Source organism: Eucalyptus grandis, chromosome 7, assembly GCF_016545825.1.
Source record: "Eucalyptus grandis isolate ANBG69807.140 chromosome 7, ASM1654582v1, whole genome shotgun sequence".
NCBI classification, from domain to species: Eukaryota; Viridiplantae; Streptophyta; class Magnoliopsida; order Myrtales; family Myrtaceae; genus Eucalyptus; species Eucalyptus grandis.
This window is the reverse complement of record NC_052618.1, coordinates 55,534,084-55,551,289: the sequence shown is the minus strand read 5'-3', so window position 1 is coordinate 55,551,289 and position 17,206 is coordinate 55,534,084. Positions and strand designations below refer to the sequence as shown.

The 17,206-nt window shown below is 39.6% G+C and overlaps 2 protein-coding genes across 2 annotated transcripts; both read right to left on the bottom strand.

Annotated features, from left to right (window-relative positions):
- Nucleotides 1-2,085: 2,085 nt before the first annotated feature.
- LOC120296233 lies at nt 2,086-4,410 on the bottom strand. Its single transcript, XM_039317952.1, has 4 exons — nt 4,095-4,410; nt 3,353-3,495; nt 2,167-2,327; nt 2,086-2,089 (listed from the first exon to the last, which is right to left on the bottom strand). The coding sequence occupies exons 1-4, from the start codon at nt 4,408-4,410 to the stop codon at nt 2,086-2,088; spliced, it is 624 nt and encodes a 207-aa protein (XP_039173886.1).
- A 3,816-nt stretch (nt 4,411-8,226) lies between these two features.
- LOC104454303 (scarecrow-like protein 30) lies at nt 8,227-11,720 on the bottom strand. The gene is made up of 3 exons (XM_010069111.3): nt 11,579-11,720; nt 8,855-11,278; nt 8,227-8,650 (listed from the first exon to the last, which is right to left on the bottom strand). Exon 2 carries the CDS (start codon nt 11,122-11,124, stop codon nt 8,884-8,886), a length of 2,241 nt encoding a protein of 746 aa, XP_010067413.2. The 5' UTR covers nt 11,125-11,278; nt 11,579-11,720; the 3' UTR covers nt 8,227-8,650; nt 8,855-8,883.
- Nucleotides 11,721-17,206: the final 5,486 nt, after the last annotated feature.

Here is a 17,206-nt window from a genome sequence, read left to right as displayed (position 1 = left end):
TGCTTTGAATTGTCGCTTCGATCTTGTGATGCTCGATCAGAGTGTTGGAAATGGCCTAACTAGGGTTTTGAAGATTTTTTCACACTAACTCATTAAGCTAAACATATTAATTGCTTGAAAAATCACGAGCACATGATCATCTTCCATTCGATGGTACCCATCAGGATGTGAAAAAGAAATGTTTAGAGAGCACTCTATCGTGTGCATAACAAAATGATTGACCGTCAATTGTGGTTTAGGACTGTGTTTTCCTCTACCTTCTAATCGTTGGGTCACAAAATGAGGCACCGCTTGCATTGTTGTATTCAATTAAGTTTTGTTAGGATTCACCGCACAAACACAAAAAAAAAAGAAAAAAAAAAAAAAAAAATAGAGAGTAAAAGTGAGAATATTCGACACATAAGGTTTTATTTTGATTCACCCTCAAATTAGGACTACGTCCAATTGATGATTTCACTATAATATGCACTTAGCACCTTGTTACATCTCTCAATTACAAGAGAAAAAAAATAAGAATATATATATAGTAGTTACTCATGAGCCCAAGTTCAAATTACCAATAAAATATAAGAAAGGAAATACATTATACACACACACACACACATTACACACACACACACACACACACACACATATATATATATATATATATATATATATATATATATATATATCCGGTAGCTATTTATGAGCCAAAGTCTAAATTATTAATAAAATATGAGCTCATCCTCTAGAGTCGCATTTTCTCCAATACTATAGTTTTTTGTTCCACTTTCTCGCGGATGAAGTGATATTGAATGCTGATGTGCTTTGTTCTTACATGAAATCTAAGATTCTTAGGCAAGAATATAGCACTTTGACTATCAAACCCATATTTCACTTCTCCTGGTGTAAGCCAAGCTCTTTACATAATCTATGCATCTAAATTGCTTCATTAACAACATGATTAAGGGTTATATACTCTACCTCAGTAGAAGATAAAGCAACCATGCTCTATCTCTTGCTTGTCCAACTCACAGTTCCTCCGAATAAAGAAACAACATATTTGTCAATTGACCTCCTGCTATCAATGTCGCCTCCCTAATTAGCATCCATAAAACACTTAAGTTCCAATGCTTGTCATTCCTTTGAGTTTTTCATGCCTTCATAACATAACTTAAAGTCAGATGTACTGTGAAGATAACAAAGCACCCACGTTACTACCATCCAATGTTTTTTTCTTGGATTGGACATATATTTGCTCAATACTTCCATTACTTGAGCAATATCTAGATGAGTATATACCATTGGATACGAGGCTGCTACCTTCTCTTCAATTTCCTCTTCAGTCTTAGGACACTAGAGCACTAATAATTTAGAACTTATGAACATAGGGGTCTTCATTAGTTTGCAATCTGTCATGTTGAATTTCTCCGATATACTTTCAACACATTTCTTATGACTTAACCATAATTTTCCATTTTCATGCTCTCTTTTAATCTACATGCCCAAGATGAGATTTGATGGACCTAGATCTTTCATCTCAAACTGTTTTGCCAACAGTCTTTTCACAGTGCTAATTATTTTCATATTATTCCCAACTAGCAACATATCGTCAACGTATAAGTTTAAGATAACAAATTCATCATCTAACCTTTTTCATGTAGTCACAATGATTAGCATCATAACGAACAAAGCCAAATTTAAAGACATATGAATCGAACTTTTGATACTACATCCTTGGAGATTGTTTTAGGCCATATAAGGCTTGTTTAGTTTGCAAATAAAGTCTTCTTTTCTTCTGACCACAAACCCTTTTGGTTGCTTTATGAAAAAATCCTCCTCCTCATCACCATAGAGGATTGTCGTTTTCACATTAAGCTGCTCTATATCCAAATTGTATGCAGCTGCTAAAGATACGACAAGTTTTATGGAATTTAATTTTTCTTGAACACCCACTTATAACCGATTGCCTTTCGATTTGTAGATAATTTTACTAGACTCCACATTCCGTTTTGATTAAGTGAGTCAATCTCATGTTCCATGGCTTTTTCCCACTATTTGGCATTCTCCGCACTTCTTGCTTCCTAGTTAGTACTTGAATCATCACCTGTAATAATTAGAGCACAATTTTCATTATCAGCAAATATGGTATACTTTTTAGGTGGAATTCCCAGCTATGTATACCTTTTTAAGACCGATTCAAGTGGTGCTTCATCATCAAATTCAATTTCAGAATCTACTATATCATCCATCCTATCTGGCTCATCAACTTCAGATTCTAAATTTTCTAATCGAACTTGTGCAACCTTCTCCTCTTCCTTTAAACCAACATCTAACTCAATCATCTGTGGTTTTTTAGGACTTTGTAGAACAATATGATTTGTTGTAGATTCTCTAAATACGATATCTTTGCTATAGATAATACTTATAGTATCAAAATTCTACAGCTTATACCTTTTAACACCATCTTTATACCCAATGAATATGCATTTTTCTTACTTGCTCTCAAGTTTGTTCCTCCTCTCCTTTAGCACATGCACCTATGTTTCACAACCAAATACCCTAATATCGGGTATATCTGGCCTTTTTCCGAATGATGTCTTAAACGGTGTCTAATCCTTCAAGGCTAATGTGGGGGATTTGTTTTTCAAATAACATGTAGTAGCCACTGCTTCCGCCCAAAATTTAGATGCTAAGCCTACACCACTTAACATGCTTTTTCCATGAGAGACTGATAAAGCCTCTCCATTACCCCCATTTTGTTGAGGTAAATATGGTGTTGTTTTTTTGCATTGCAATGCCATTGGTCGCACAAAATTTATTAAATTTCCCTAAACAAAATTCTCCCCCGTTGTCAATTCGCAAAACTTTAATTTTTCTATCAAATTGATCATCTTTTCTCTACAAGAAATATATCCACACATATCTGGAATAATCATTAATAAAAGAAACATAATACCTTGATTTTCCAAACGATGCTACAGGTGTAGGACCGAAGACGTCACTATGGATTAGATCTAGAATTCCTTTAGCTCTTTCTCCTTATAGATTCAAAAGATACTCGATTTTGTTTCCCATGTAGACAATGTTCACAAAATTCGAAACCCATAGAACAGCTTGAGATTCCAACCACCATCTTCTTTGAGGTAAGGGTCATCAACCCTTTCTCACCGATATGACCCAATCTCCGATGCCATAACATCGAATAATCTTCTTCCATCTACTTTGAGATATAATTCCCACCACTGATCACCGTGCTTCCTAATAATTTCTATAGTTTTCAATATTGTTCGCCTTTGGTGATCACCAAAGATCCATGGTTTAGCTTGCATGAATACTTATTACTAGTGAAAGTAATGCCAACATCTACCATAGTTCCCACATAAAGAAGATTCCTAGTAAGACCAGGAATGTGCATCACATCCAGAAGATTCTTGATTGTCCCATCTTTCATCTTTAGTTTCACCTTTCCACGACCAACCATATGAAGTATCATATCATCTCCTATTCGCACTATACTCCTTGATATGGTTCATAACATCATAACCAATCTCTATGAGGTGTCATGTAAAAAGATGCTCCAATATCAATTGTCCATGTACTACGGTCATTCTGTGATGAATTGCAGATGAGATACATATCTTCCGAGTTGTTGTCATCATCCTTCTTTGTATTTGAGGATGATGTATCATCTCGCTTCTCTAGACCCACACTTTTGCTTTTGTAATCTTTCTTCAAGTGTCCAAGCTTTTTGCACTTTCAACACGTTATTTCATATTGATCTCGGCTTTTAGATCTTTCTTTATGCTTATTCTTGCCACCAAATCTAGATTTGGGTCATTCACTATTTCTTTCTCTTACAAAAAGAGCCTCTTGTGTTGCATTATCAGAACATGTTCTCCTCATTTCCTCATACAATAAAGTAGTTACAATGCGCTCAAAGGATAATGCACTAACACTAGTGCCAATACAGACAATTATATGTTCCCATGAATTCGACAGTGAACACAACAAAGTACATGCTTTATCTTCTTCATCTAGATAGACATCAATTGATGCAAATTGCCCATAAATAGTATTAAACTCGTTTAAGTGTGTTGAAAAAGAATCACCTTTGCTCATCCGAAGATTGTATAGTCGCTTCCATAGAAATAGTTTGTTCACAAACAACTTGCTTTGATAAAGATTTTCCAGCTTTGTCCAGAGATCTTTCGCCGTCTTGTAAGAAGTCACGTTTATTAGGATGTTATCAGCAAGACATAGCCAGACCAGGTCTCGCACCCTTCGATCGCGAATATTCCATTTCTTCAATTCAATAGATGTGGGTTCCTTTACCTCATCCTCCTTCAACTTCCCCTCAGATTTTTCCTCATATTGATCTTCTTTGATCATGTGCCACAGATCTCTTTCCATGAGCAGAGCCTCCATATTCAATTTCCATAATTAGAAACCCTTTTGAATTTCTCTACTTTAACCCATGATTGACCAAACGATCACATCTTCCCAAGATTTGATTTTTTCAGATCTCTCTATACCGAGAAACCCTAACCTCAAACTTGGCTCTGATACTTGATGTTAGGAATCACCGCACAATCACAAAATAATAAAGAGTAAAAATGAGAAAGATAATTTGAGACGCAAGATTTTATCTTGGTTCACCCTTGAATTAAGGTCACGTCTAATTGAGGATCTCATTATAATTAGCACCTCACATTTCTCTATTATATCTCTCAATTACAAGAGAAAAAATGAGAATATATATATTCAAACAATATATATATTTAGTAGTTATTTATGAGTCCAAACTCAATTACCAACAAAATATAAGAAGAGATATAATAGCTATTCATGAACCCAAACTCAAACCATCAATAAAATATTAGTTCATCCTCTAGAGTTGCAGGGTATTGCCCTTACATAATTAATGGGGAGTAGGAATCATAACTTAACAAGTTTAACTTCCATAATTTAAAACCCGATATTAGATGATTATGGTTGGAAAAATTTTATTCGATGGGGGACAGAGAAAAATATAGCCGAATAACTAATCGTACTTTTCTTTTTTTTTTTTTTTTTTTTTTTTTTGGGGTGGGGTTTCGAAGGTTTAGCATACTTCAACAGGTCAAATTTGGACATCATGTAGTAATTTAAGAGGAAGTGGTTTGACACCCGTCACAAGTTGATTTCAAGACATTAGAAATCTTTAGTCACATCAAGCAAAGATAATTCGCGCTTTGGCATGATGAAATCAATCGATTATTCGGCGACTATTGGAAATCTCCTCAGTGCAAGTGGAGGTTTTACATCCGAAGAGGACCACACCCAGGCTCCAGTCGTTTCCAGATTTCCTCCAAATCGACCCAAAAAGAAGAGGCTCATTTGAAACCCGTTCTGCATTTGAACCGACCCGTTCCTCTTTTTCCCCCTTAATTCGAGACAGACGCCTGCAATTTACTCCCTATCCTTTCAAATTTAGCGAAGAAGGTCTTTATCATTAACTTGATGCAATATATATTTCCCTCCTAAACCTGCGACCCTCGACATGCTTTGGATAATTTGAATGTCACCATCAATATCGCGTGGAGATGCGAAGTACTAATTAAAAGGATTCGGAACTCGATGCTGAAGTGGTGAATTTTGGATGCACATCAACTATTTGCTTGACGTTATAGCCTCGCTACATAGAGGGAAATTTGGGGCACTGTATTAAACCAGAAGTCATAGCTCGGCAGGGCTGCCGCCTCTCGCGTGCGAAGGAATTTTGCACTTTCATGAAATGCAACTTGAAACGGGGGGCCTCGACCCCGTTCTTACAGCTCGAAGGCTCCTCAAGCTGTGAAGAATGGACTGTGTGTTTTGGCCCAACTTAATGAAATGGAAGATGGCTTGCCATGTTAAAAGCATTTGCTCAGAGCTGCATTCGGATAACGTATTTTGAGTCGCATTAGTTAAAAAAAAAAAAAAAAAGCCTCGATAAACTTTCCATAAACCCATATAATGACGTATCATATGCACGGTATGTGGGGATGACTATCCGATGATATTAACTGTTAGGGAAATCCCTCATGATATTTTGAAGATGACAAAATAAATCAAAGGTTACTAACATGTTTGATGGTTGAGTAATAGAAGACGGCCAGAAGACTAAACGTAACACATGTCCAAAGTATATTATGAAGATTTCCAGACTTTTGTGTCAAAGTCGAAGATCGCCGTGTCAAAGTCTCGAAGACGCGACTTTAGTGTCAAAGTCTGTTCTACATCAAGTCTGTTCACTCGACTAATTCCAGCATCGAACGTGAATGATGAACCGTAAGACAGACTCTATGCTAAAGCCGAACCGGGTACGAGACCTAAAGCTAAATCTGTTGAAGCGAGATATGTTCGCACCCATTGTAAAGTCTACAGACTCAGATTGTAAAGTCTATTGCTCTCAGACTTTACATTCAAATTCGATGAAACGTAACTCAAGCCAAATCATACCAACGGCTAGTGATCTGGTTTGGATTCCACATCAAGATTGATTTGATTGATTCAATCTATTTGATTGACGATTGGATCTTGAAGACAAGATTTTTCTATACGAAGAAGCTTTTTACTTATGGAAACCAAGATTTCGTTTGTATGGGCGATCGGAATCAATTTGGGATTCTACCTTGTCACTCAACGGCTACCAAATCTTCTAGATACAGAGTTTGTCCAATGGGTATATTGGAAGACGATTCTCCGGGATACTTGTCCAACGGGTAGTTTGGAAGTGGAGGAGTATTTAAGGAGATCATGGACCGATGAGCAAGTAAGAGACGGAGCGTAGAATTTATAATTCTAAAGTTTGAGCGACTTTCAATCATATACTTGTCTCTTGAGAGCTTAAACGTTTGTAATCGTGAGAGAAATACCAAAAGAGTGACTTAGTGAGATAGTGTGATCTACTACTAAGTGTTTGCACTCGAAGTTGTAATCTCTTGTTGATTGTATAGTGGAATCTAGCCAAGAAGGCTGTTAGCGTGGGAGAGTGGACGTAGGCTTGGATTAAGCCGAACCACTATAAATCTTGTGTTCTTATTCTTTTCCCTAACTCCTTTATTTTGTTCATACTAGCACTCTCATTAACAAATCAAGCACTTGTTATCAATTTTCATTCGATTTCCGTCATTCATTTAAATGTAATACCCGTTAGGTGGGTATTCTGATATCACGAAATATTTCGGGATATTGGCATTTAATTGCAATCACTGAGAAACTAAAATATCATTATAAGCCTTAGAACCCGACGAGGAGATGCAAAGACAACCTCGGGAATCTGATTTCCGATGTCGCATTTCAAGCTTTTGTCATCTGATCAGGAAATATGTGGATGGGTTGATGCATTCCAGCGACATTTCGGGAACTTTCTTGATTCGCCGAGCGCTCCCGTGTTGCATCAATTTGCTTCCCTCGAAATCAATCTCCGAAAGAAAAGACAAAAGGGTAGCTCCAACTCTTGACCGCAAGATTTACATCTTTGCACATGATGCACGCATTTTAATAATAGCTACTGGATTTCTGTATATCCTTCGATTGCCAGTGCCAAGTAGAAGTCGAGTTAGCAGAACATGAATTTCCAGAGATGAATAATCTCCTTCATTAGAATGACGATGATGCGACAGAACATGTTGTGCCCCAGCCCGAGATCGTAGTGTGATCGTAAGTGCACTCCCTGAGCACCGTTTCATGACCATGTCCATGTTTAGAATTTGGGCATACTGAGCTGCAACTAGTCCCTAACCCAACCTAATGTTTAGCTAGTACCACAACATATGTCTGCGCATATAAGATGTAGGTTTGTGTTTAATAACCTCAAACATTAACTAAACTCTTGCACATACGCATTTATCACTCTGATTATTTAAAATTGGCACCTTGATAATGCGAGACATTGATCATATGGGTCTCACCAAATCTAATGTTTCACACGCACAATGCTCATACAAACTTGGTGCACACGATAACAAGATTACTTTATGGCTTCCTTATTAGGGAGAGAAATAGGGGACGGGGGATGAAACGGAGAAGTCTGCATTTTGATCAACGTCCTCTTTCTAACCATACATAGATCAAGGTAAAGGCGCCTACATTGCATTCCCAGCATTCAGATATAGAAATCACCAACACGAACACAAATGAAATCTTGAATTACATATAGAAAGAAAAACGAACCGCTTCTATTAAGCCTAATTCAGACCGCAGATCATTGCCGCCGACTTTGGCAAATATGGATCTCACAAACATCATTAACCTGATCAATTCAAGTTCAAGAACAAGCAAGGAACAAATAAAGGCCAACAGCCGACGGCCGATACTGAAAAGAAAGAATGGATATTTAATCAAAGAATGCATATCTAATCATTTGACGAATGGTCTGCATTTCTAAAAATTAGTGCATCTTCAAAACTTATTGGAATCAAAATATAGCATAAAGAGAACTATCTAAAAATCACAGCCATAAATCTGCTGATGCAATTGCTGCCCAGATATCTTCCAGCGTATGTACAGAAACCTATGAGGGTCTCTCCTAATGAACATATAAGCAGTACCATCCATGATTAACCTATTTCTGTTCTTTATGAATCAGAGGATTGGCAAGTCGCCTCGTCATCTTGAGCTATCTGAACATGTCTCTCTCCACCTGTTTCAGAAGAACAGAATTCAGCACATAAATCTTTCTGTTATCAATGTCAAAGTCAGAAGCATCAATTATATATACTTATGCAGCAGGATGCAAATGGCAAATGCACAAATCCAGCATGATGAAGAGATTTCGGATGATAACAAGAGCGATAACTTAGATGACTAGAAATCCCAAATTATGTAGAATCAAAACCAGACTCACCATAAGAAAAACTTCTTGTCCTATCATCTTCATGCCTTGGGTGAATATGTAATGGTGGAAGGTCCCCATGTTGAGAACGCATCAACAATTCGGCCCTTCCATCCTAGCAGAAGCCACTGACCATCTTCATCAATGACAAAGTCCTTATGGTAGTAAGATTTCACTCTGTCCTTTGCTGTCTCCATGATCTCCTCATTCAATGGAAGTGGTGTAAACCCTCCCCTCATGATCCGCACCTGCCACTGTTTGCAGGTCTCTGGCCTTTCAATCCTCTCTGAGCCTTCGCATGCAATGACATTCATGGCTTCCCATCCAAATAACTCTTTCTCAATTAGCATCCTCTCTGGAATGTCGCGGGGAACATTCGTATCAAGCATATCAAAGATAGTAGAGAAGTGAAAAAGAGCCTCTCGAAACCGGGAGGTAAAGAAGGGGGCACTATAGGCCCCGTTTGTAACTCCAAGAATAAAGACCGCTGGGTTCATCTTCCTCATTAGATTCACAACAATATCTCTTGGACTCTCAGTCACCACTGTCTCATCGAGTAGGTTCTTTAATCTGTGCATACAGTTCACCACAAGGACCTCATCTTTATCAATTCTAAGATCCTCCAGTTGGATAGTGTCCCACCTCTGTGCTATAGCATTGAACTCGAATGGCACGCCGAAAGTCTTTGCATAGTTCTTCAGGCGGCGCCCTGTCTCCTCCACCCTTTCAGCTGGCTTGAATCCTGGCTGTGGAAAATCGATCCCAGTTATCCGAATTTTAGGAGGTCCACCAGGTCGTGATGAGAGACGTTTTATGAGGCAAGGCCATGGGAAACCATAGAGGATGCCAAAATCAATGATGTGCAGCCTGGTTGCATTTTCAGCTACATTCATTATTGTCTTGTTTGAGAAGAAGTTCGAGATCTTCTTAAATGGACATGCAGCAAGCATTAGGCGATAAGCTTTCAAGACAGAGGCAGCTGATGTCGGTTTAGACATGATGCCAGTGTAAATCTGAGTTCCTGAACCAGCTAATCGTGCCTCAAGACCATTAGCAAAGTAGTGCGCCATCCTTTGCATTCCATCACCAGTAGGAGATGAGTGTTGTCTTATCTGTTTGAGCATCTCATTTGCACTTCTCCTGTCATCTACTGCGACGGACTGTGCACAGAGAGTCAGCAGCGTTCTCAGATCAACCACGTCTTTTTTCCGTCCCTGCTTCTTAACTCGGCCCTTTTTCCCGTTCGACCCTTTTGTTTGTCCGTTCTGCTGCACACTTTGCAACTCTGCACGAAGTGGATCATCTTTTCCACAGCTAAGCAATACTGCATCAAACATATCTGAACTCACAGCTGATTCAGTAGAAAGTGATGAATGCTTGTGACTTCTTGATTCCTCCAAGCATACATCCTCAGAGTGAGGATTCTTCTTTCCCCTAGATTTATTCAGGCGTCCGCTCCCCATAGTCTTCTCCACCTTTGGGACAGTATTGATGGCATCATTCTCTGGTATCTTAAAAGACAAGCTACTTTTCTCCAAATCGGCAAACAGAGAACTGTTGTCTGGAAGAAACTTACTCGCCTCCTCAACGCCTTTCTTGAAATGAAAGGCTGATTCTTTTTCACTTAAAAGTTCGGGCAACCTAAGGATACTCACAGGAGAATCAGCAAACCCATCTGCGATAGGACTATTGCTACTATATGGGGAGCTAACTGAAGTATGGGAACTCGAAACGGAAGAAGAAACAGAGGCCCTGGGCTCACCCACGTCACAACTCCATCCTGGCTTTACCGAGTCGTAACCACATAAATTGTGTTGGTCGCCAGAATCGATGGCAGAAAGATCGGCAGGACTATCGTGATTCATTTCAGCAAGAGAAATTGGGTGGTTATTCAGTGAAGGCGGATACCTTTTACCAATGACTGCATAGAAGGACTCCTCGGCAGCCTGAAGAGCCGCGGACTCTTGGAACATGCAAGTCTTCTCTTCCACGTCTTCCTCCATAAGAATTTCGCTGATGTACTTGAGAACTACGTCGCTGAAATCACAGTCCTCAGCCGACTCCTTTTCCGAGCCGACAGCGCTCAAAGGCGGAGCCACTCCAGCCAGATTCAGATCAGACGACAACGGCACAGCACCCCCCAAGGAATTCTGCCCATCGTCCCCATCATCAATTTTGAGCCTATTCACAAGATTATAATCCAGCAAGACTGCAGCCGCCGCATCGCCGCACTCTCTCCCATTGGCCCGGTCGTAAACATCACCACCGACTCTTCCATCCATCGGGCCGTAAACACCACCTATTCTATATCGTTATCCAGAACAAGCTACACATCTCTCTTCACAAAGCTTCCTTTTCTTACCCAGATTAAAAAAAACCTAGATACGCATAAACCCAGAACTTGGCTAAACGCAAGTAACCTCCTACCACTTCCCCCTGAACAAAACAAAACAAACAGAGCAAGGAGATCTTTAGGCAGGCAATGAGTGCCCCCGCGGGCGCTTACTTTCGACACCCAGAAACGGGAATCGACACGACGACGACAAAATGACGACGACCGACGGACGGAACCCGCCGGCGAGCTCAGAAGAGCATCGCCGCCATCGCCGCCAGGCCAAGAGACGTAATCGGAAGAGCTCTCGAGACCGAAAAGCTCGAAACTTTACACGGAATTCCCTACTCCAAATCCAAAGAATTCGAATGGAAACGAAGAAGAAAGTGAAGCCGACGAGTTACCTGGGCGACGAACCAGCAGATACCGCGAGAGCGAGAGAGAGAGAGAGAGAGAGAGAGAGGCGTCGAGTTTTCTCGATTATGGAAATAAGGGAGGAAAATGCAGAAAGGCCCGGTTTAAGCGGAGCGATGACGACGGACGTGAACTCGTCCGATCCCGACCGTCCGTATTATCTGGTGGAAAATATAATATGTCATATATTCATGTTTTGGCCTAAAAGAAAATTTTGGAATTTCGACCCCAAGAACAAAAGGGAAATTGAATACTCTTTTCCTTTCTGGCTACTTCAATTATGGAAATATCGATGATAGTATCCCTTTACCTGTGGGGAAAAAGCGTATATTAATTTAATAATCACCCTCATTTCTTATGTTCAAAGTATAAATAAAATCTCGTGAATTATCGTGTATAAAATTAACGCGTCGAATCACGAAACACGCTAAAAAAGCGACGCCCCACTTGTCATGAAATTTCCACATGTCAAAAGTTCTTATTTTAATTATGTTTGGCTCGCTTCGAATAAAGACGCGACATCAAAAGGCGATAATATTGTTCGTAATTAATATCCACGTCTCGGCCGCTTAAATGGACTCCTCGGACGACATAAGGACACCATCCGCTCGTGTCGTGTATGCTTCCAAGTTCCATGTACGAAACCAACGCCCCTTTTCACCATCATAAACATCGACATTGCCGAAAGTGAGGCGCCCGCCATTCCACCTTGATATCTCTCTCCTCTATTCCATTTAATGGGAAAAAAAATACAAGCTTTTTGCAAGAAAATAATCCGTAAATTATGGAACTTCGTGTACAAGATTTATGCTGACAAAAAATAAAAATACTACAAACATCTACATCAAAATATCTAATTTCCTTATTTATTTATTTACTACAATTACTCATTTTGGAGAGAATATTCCACAAGAGCATCCCAATTAAATTAACATAGTTGGTAAGACGGTGATCGGATGGGAATATTATATATAATTATAATATATTATATCCAAACTCCAATTAGCGAGAGCATATGTTCTTGTTAGGTAAAGTAGCATAGACCCATGAAAAAGGTTCATTCATATGCTATCTATGGCTAGATGTTGAATGCAACAATTAAGCATGATCTAGTTACAATTAGCAAGCACGTGCATGGTTTATCTTCCTTAATCATGATTTGTGTTCTCTTTTATGACTTCCGATGTATCGTCGCAAGCATTAATGATTTGGATGATGCCACTGCATCGATATAACTTATGTTTTATCCAAATTGAAAGCTTGCCTTGATATGATATATCTTGGTCATAGAGAGAGAATTGTCCAATAAGTTTAAATCTATTTCCAATTTAATCCTACACATTTCAATTTAACCATTTAGTCCTAAATCTTTTAACAATTCTTTAATGTAGTCTATCTGATTAATTTTGGCTAAAAATCGCTAACGTAGATAATTTTTGTAATTTTTTTACTATTTCCCCCCTATTCTACTGTCAATCTTCCTCCTCTGCTGGTCACATCAATATTAATGCCGGCAATTTTATATAGGACGGACAATGCTGAGTAAATTATCACATCGGCAATTTGTAGCATAAATTGGCGAGATGGGCCACAATAGAAAACCGTCAAAAAATTTAAGAGTAAATCAATCAAATTGAAGTGACCAAATCGCTGAACAATAGAATCAGGACTTTTTGAAAAAATTTCCCAATATATGCTTCTGAATCTTCTAAGTTATCCTGTTTAAATCGCCAAATGGGACCAGCCTTTCTACGAGCTGGGGGGAAGTCTTTAAAACAACATCAGTCAACAGTTCCTATTTTTGTCGACCAGATCATGTTCTTGTTCGCAAGATGACAAGATTGTCACCTCACGGTTGGAAATCCTTGCCTTGAACTTACCTCCTTTGTGTCTAATCCGAGAAAGGATCTTCATCATCCCGTGCATGCTGCGCGCCCGTCGCATTCTACTTCGCTTTCCCCCTCTGCATGTTTCGCCGACGATGATCTCTCGCGCATCGATCTCTTACCACTTGCTCGGGTCGCTTGTCATTAAGCAGCCACTTTCCGAGCTTTCGACACGGGGAAAAATGGGGTTGTTTCCGTGCTTTGAATCATCACTTCGATCTCGTGATGCTTGATCAGAGTGTTGGAAATGGCCTAACTAGGGTTTACAAGGATTCCTTCGCACGTATATAACATCGTTGTCTGCCGTGCTCATTTCATCGGATGCGTGATCGACTGGGTAAGGTCCAGTGTCGAGAGCAGGAATCAATTTCAAATCTCGTTGTTTAACCTTTTTAATCGCTGCCTAGGATGACGTGTTTCTATTGCTAATGGAGTGCGACACGAACCCACCGGTCAAAGCCAGCGTGATATAACGAAAGTTCTGCGATGTCATCTCGGTTGACCCCTTCCTTCTTCCAATTTATGCCTTTTTTTAATCAATTTCCTTCTGCAGAACAAGACAACAGAGGATTCTTGCAATGCACGAAACCCAATTTGATTTACTCAAAATAACGATAGGTAATGTGCTGGACAAAACCAATTATAATGCTGGAAAACATTTTCATGCTTGTTTTACCATAATAAGAACCGATGTCAGTCTCGTTATATATCGAAAGGGGAGGATTGATCATGACTTGGCTATTCATGCTAAATTCTTAAGTCAAAAGTTGCTTATTGGTGTTTTACCCAGACGGGAAATGATTACTTTACTTTACGCAATTGAGGAAATTTGTTTTGCGCGATGCTTATGAATGTCCGCGTGCGACCAGCTTGAAAGTGACAATCAACTCGATCGAAGTAGAATGATTCTAGCTCGAAGACGGTTTGACCTGCGAATAGTAACATGGGCGAGGCCGAAGTCCAAAGGGCGGGTCGCGGCGGCAAACCCATCTAGCCGCCGCCGCCACCGCCATATCTACAAACATCACGTGATGCATCTTATTTCGCCGCGTGTCCACGATTGCAGGCCCGTCAGCAAAGACCATTCGTACATAAACTTAGCACACCGACGAAATTTTCCGGAATTTGAATTCTATCGGGAATCGCCTACGTGGACTTTTCGAGATACACAAAAGTCGATATAGATATTATCCAATCGTGGTACTTAAAACATGAAGTCATTATTTACGCACCTGAAAATTTAGTATCCCTTCGACTACACTAACTCATTAAGCTAAGCACGTTAATCACTTGAAAAATCGCAAGCACATGGTCATCTTTCATCGATAGTATCCGTTGGGACGTGAAAAGTAAAAGTTGAAAGAGCACTATATCCTGTTATAATCGCATGACTTTTTGTATTTAATTAAATTTGCACGTTGATGACATGTATAATTTATAATCCCGACAACAAAAACGTGTGGTTGGAAAAATTCTATAAGAGATGGAGAAAAGTATAGCCGATGGCTTATCATACTTCAACGGGTCAAAATTTCGCATTAAGCACCAAGTTAAAAGGAAGTGGTATATGGCTCCAAGAAATTGAACGTCATTTGTCACATCAAGCAAACACATTTTGCGCTTTGGCCTGATGAGATCAATCGATAAGTTTGGCGACTCTTGGAAATCGCAGTGCAAGTGCAAGTGGATATTCCACATCCGAAGGACCACATGCAGGCTCCAGTCGTTTCTAGATTTCCTCCAAATTGATCCAAAAAGAGGATATTAATTTCAAACCCGGTTCGCATTCGAACCGACCCGTTTGACCCCTCTTCCCCCCCGGCCCTCCTTTATTGCGAAGTAGATGCCTGCAATATAGAACCTAAATTTGCGATTAAGGACTCATCATTAATTCGATGCAATATATAATCTAAATTGCTGACCCTCGACGTGCTTTAGATCGTCTAAAAGTTGCCATCGATAGTGCGTGGAGACACGAAGTACTAACTAAGAGGATTCGGAGCTCAGTGAATTTCGGATGCACGTCGATGTTATAGCCTCGCCACATAGAGCGAAATTTAGGGCACTGTATTAAACCAGAAGTCGTGGCTCGGCAGGGCTGCCGCCACTCGCATGGGCAGGAAATTGCACTTTCATGAGATGCAACTTGAAACGGACTGTGTATTTTGGCCCAACTTAATGAAATGAAAGATGGCTCGCCACGTTAAAAGCATTTGGGTCCAATTAGGGCTTAGGAGCGATCGTGCCCGAAAAAGAAACAGAAAATAGCGGAAGAGATACGTTACGTATAAACAAGGAAATTACCAAAAAAAGTCTTAAACTTATTAAAATTGTGCCATTTTGTCTTAACTCCTTTTTTTTGTCAATTAAATCTTAAAAATTATTTTGTACTCGTGTCAATTCAATCCATCTTTCTTACTTCACTCTTCTTCCAACCAATGTTAAAGCCATTTATAATTGCATATTTTTACAAAGCTTTCTTAAACTGAGGAGGTGAGGCAAACCTCATATCTAAGTTAAATTATATTTCTTTATGATCACAATTGGGGTCACATCTAATGGTTCTGGGTCTTCTTTGCTCACTGGCTTCTTCAGATCCATCACAATTAAGAGGGCTCAAATTTTCATCTCATTCTTCTAGCTCAACGTCTCTATCATTTTCACCCCATCCTCATTTTCAAGCATGTTAACTTCAACTATATCAATAGCATTAGCAACAATAGTAACTTCAGCTACATCACTCCTCTTGCTATCATTACTCTTAGGACGCGCATGATAAAATTTCTGGAACAGAAATCAAATTCTATTTCTTAGACAAGTTTCCGAGCAAAGAAACGCGTTCGATAATGATTCAATTTTTTTTTTTGGAATAAAAATTCATTTGATAATATAATAAAATTTCTATTTCTAGGGGTAGCAACGGCCGACGGTCGATAACGAGGGTTTGGTGTCCAACGGCTGACATCTGACGTTCAGCAGCGAGTGTTCGGCGTCCGGCGTTTGGTGGTTGGCATCCAGTGGTGAGTGGCCAATGACTAGCAATGGTTGACCAACATTCGATAGTCAACAATCGGTGATGGGCGGTCGAAGTCAAGCGTCTCGCGGTGGGCGGCCGATCGGCGATGTTTGGTGTTCGACATCGGTGTTTGACGACGAGTGTCCAACAGTTAGTGGTTGGCATCTGGTGGGGAGTGGCCGACGACCGACGGCCTGTCTAGTGGTGAGTGGCCAACGACCAGCGATCGGCGGCCAACAATCGGCAATGGGTGGCGGAAGTCTGATGTCCGGTAGTGGGTGGTTGGCGTTTGGTCCCCCATGGGCAGCAAGTGAGTGATGAGTGATGATGAGAGTAAACGATGAAAAGAGTTTTGATTTCTCGCTTTTGTTTAGAAATTGAAAAGCTAAAAATTCTAGTTTCTAATTTCTGCTCCAAATTCATTTCTAGAATAGAAATCTGTTTTAAAATAGAAAAATAAATTGCAATACAAAAAAATTTATATTCCAAACCTTTTTCGGAGAACAAAGAAATAGAGAAACAAAGAAATAGAAATTTTACCATGCATGCCCTTACTATCTGCCTTATCATTGTCACCACCACTAGAACAATCACTACCGCCACCAAGAGAAAGTCCTTCCAAATATATATACTTCAATAACACCAAATCTAAATCCTAAACCCACTAATTCAAGCCCTTAATTTTCACCAAAAATCTGCACGAGACCATTTCTCTA

What these genes read in the sequence shown, in the direction of transcription:
- LOC120296233 (XM_039317952.1), bottom strand. Translation starts at nt 4,410, where the DNA reads ATGGAGGCTCTGCTCATGGAAAGAGATCTGTGGCACATGATCAAAGAA. An exon ending in CAATCTTCGGATGAGCAAAG is followed by an intron (nt 3,496 to 4,094) that starts GTGATTCTTTTT and finishes CAAGGAGTATAG; the next exon opens with TGCGAATAGGAGATGATATG. An exon ending in TTCTTTATGTGGGAACTATG is followed by an intron (nt 2,328 to 3,352) that starts GTAGATGTTGGC and finishes AAAAAACCACAG; the next exon opens with ATGATTGAGTTAGATGTTGG.
- LOC104454303 (XM_010069111.3), bottom strand. Translation starts at nt 11,124, where the DNA reads ATGGATGGAAGAGTCGGTGGTGATGTTTACGACCGGGCCAATGGGAGA.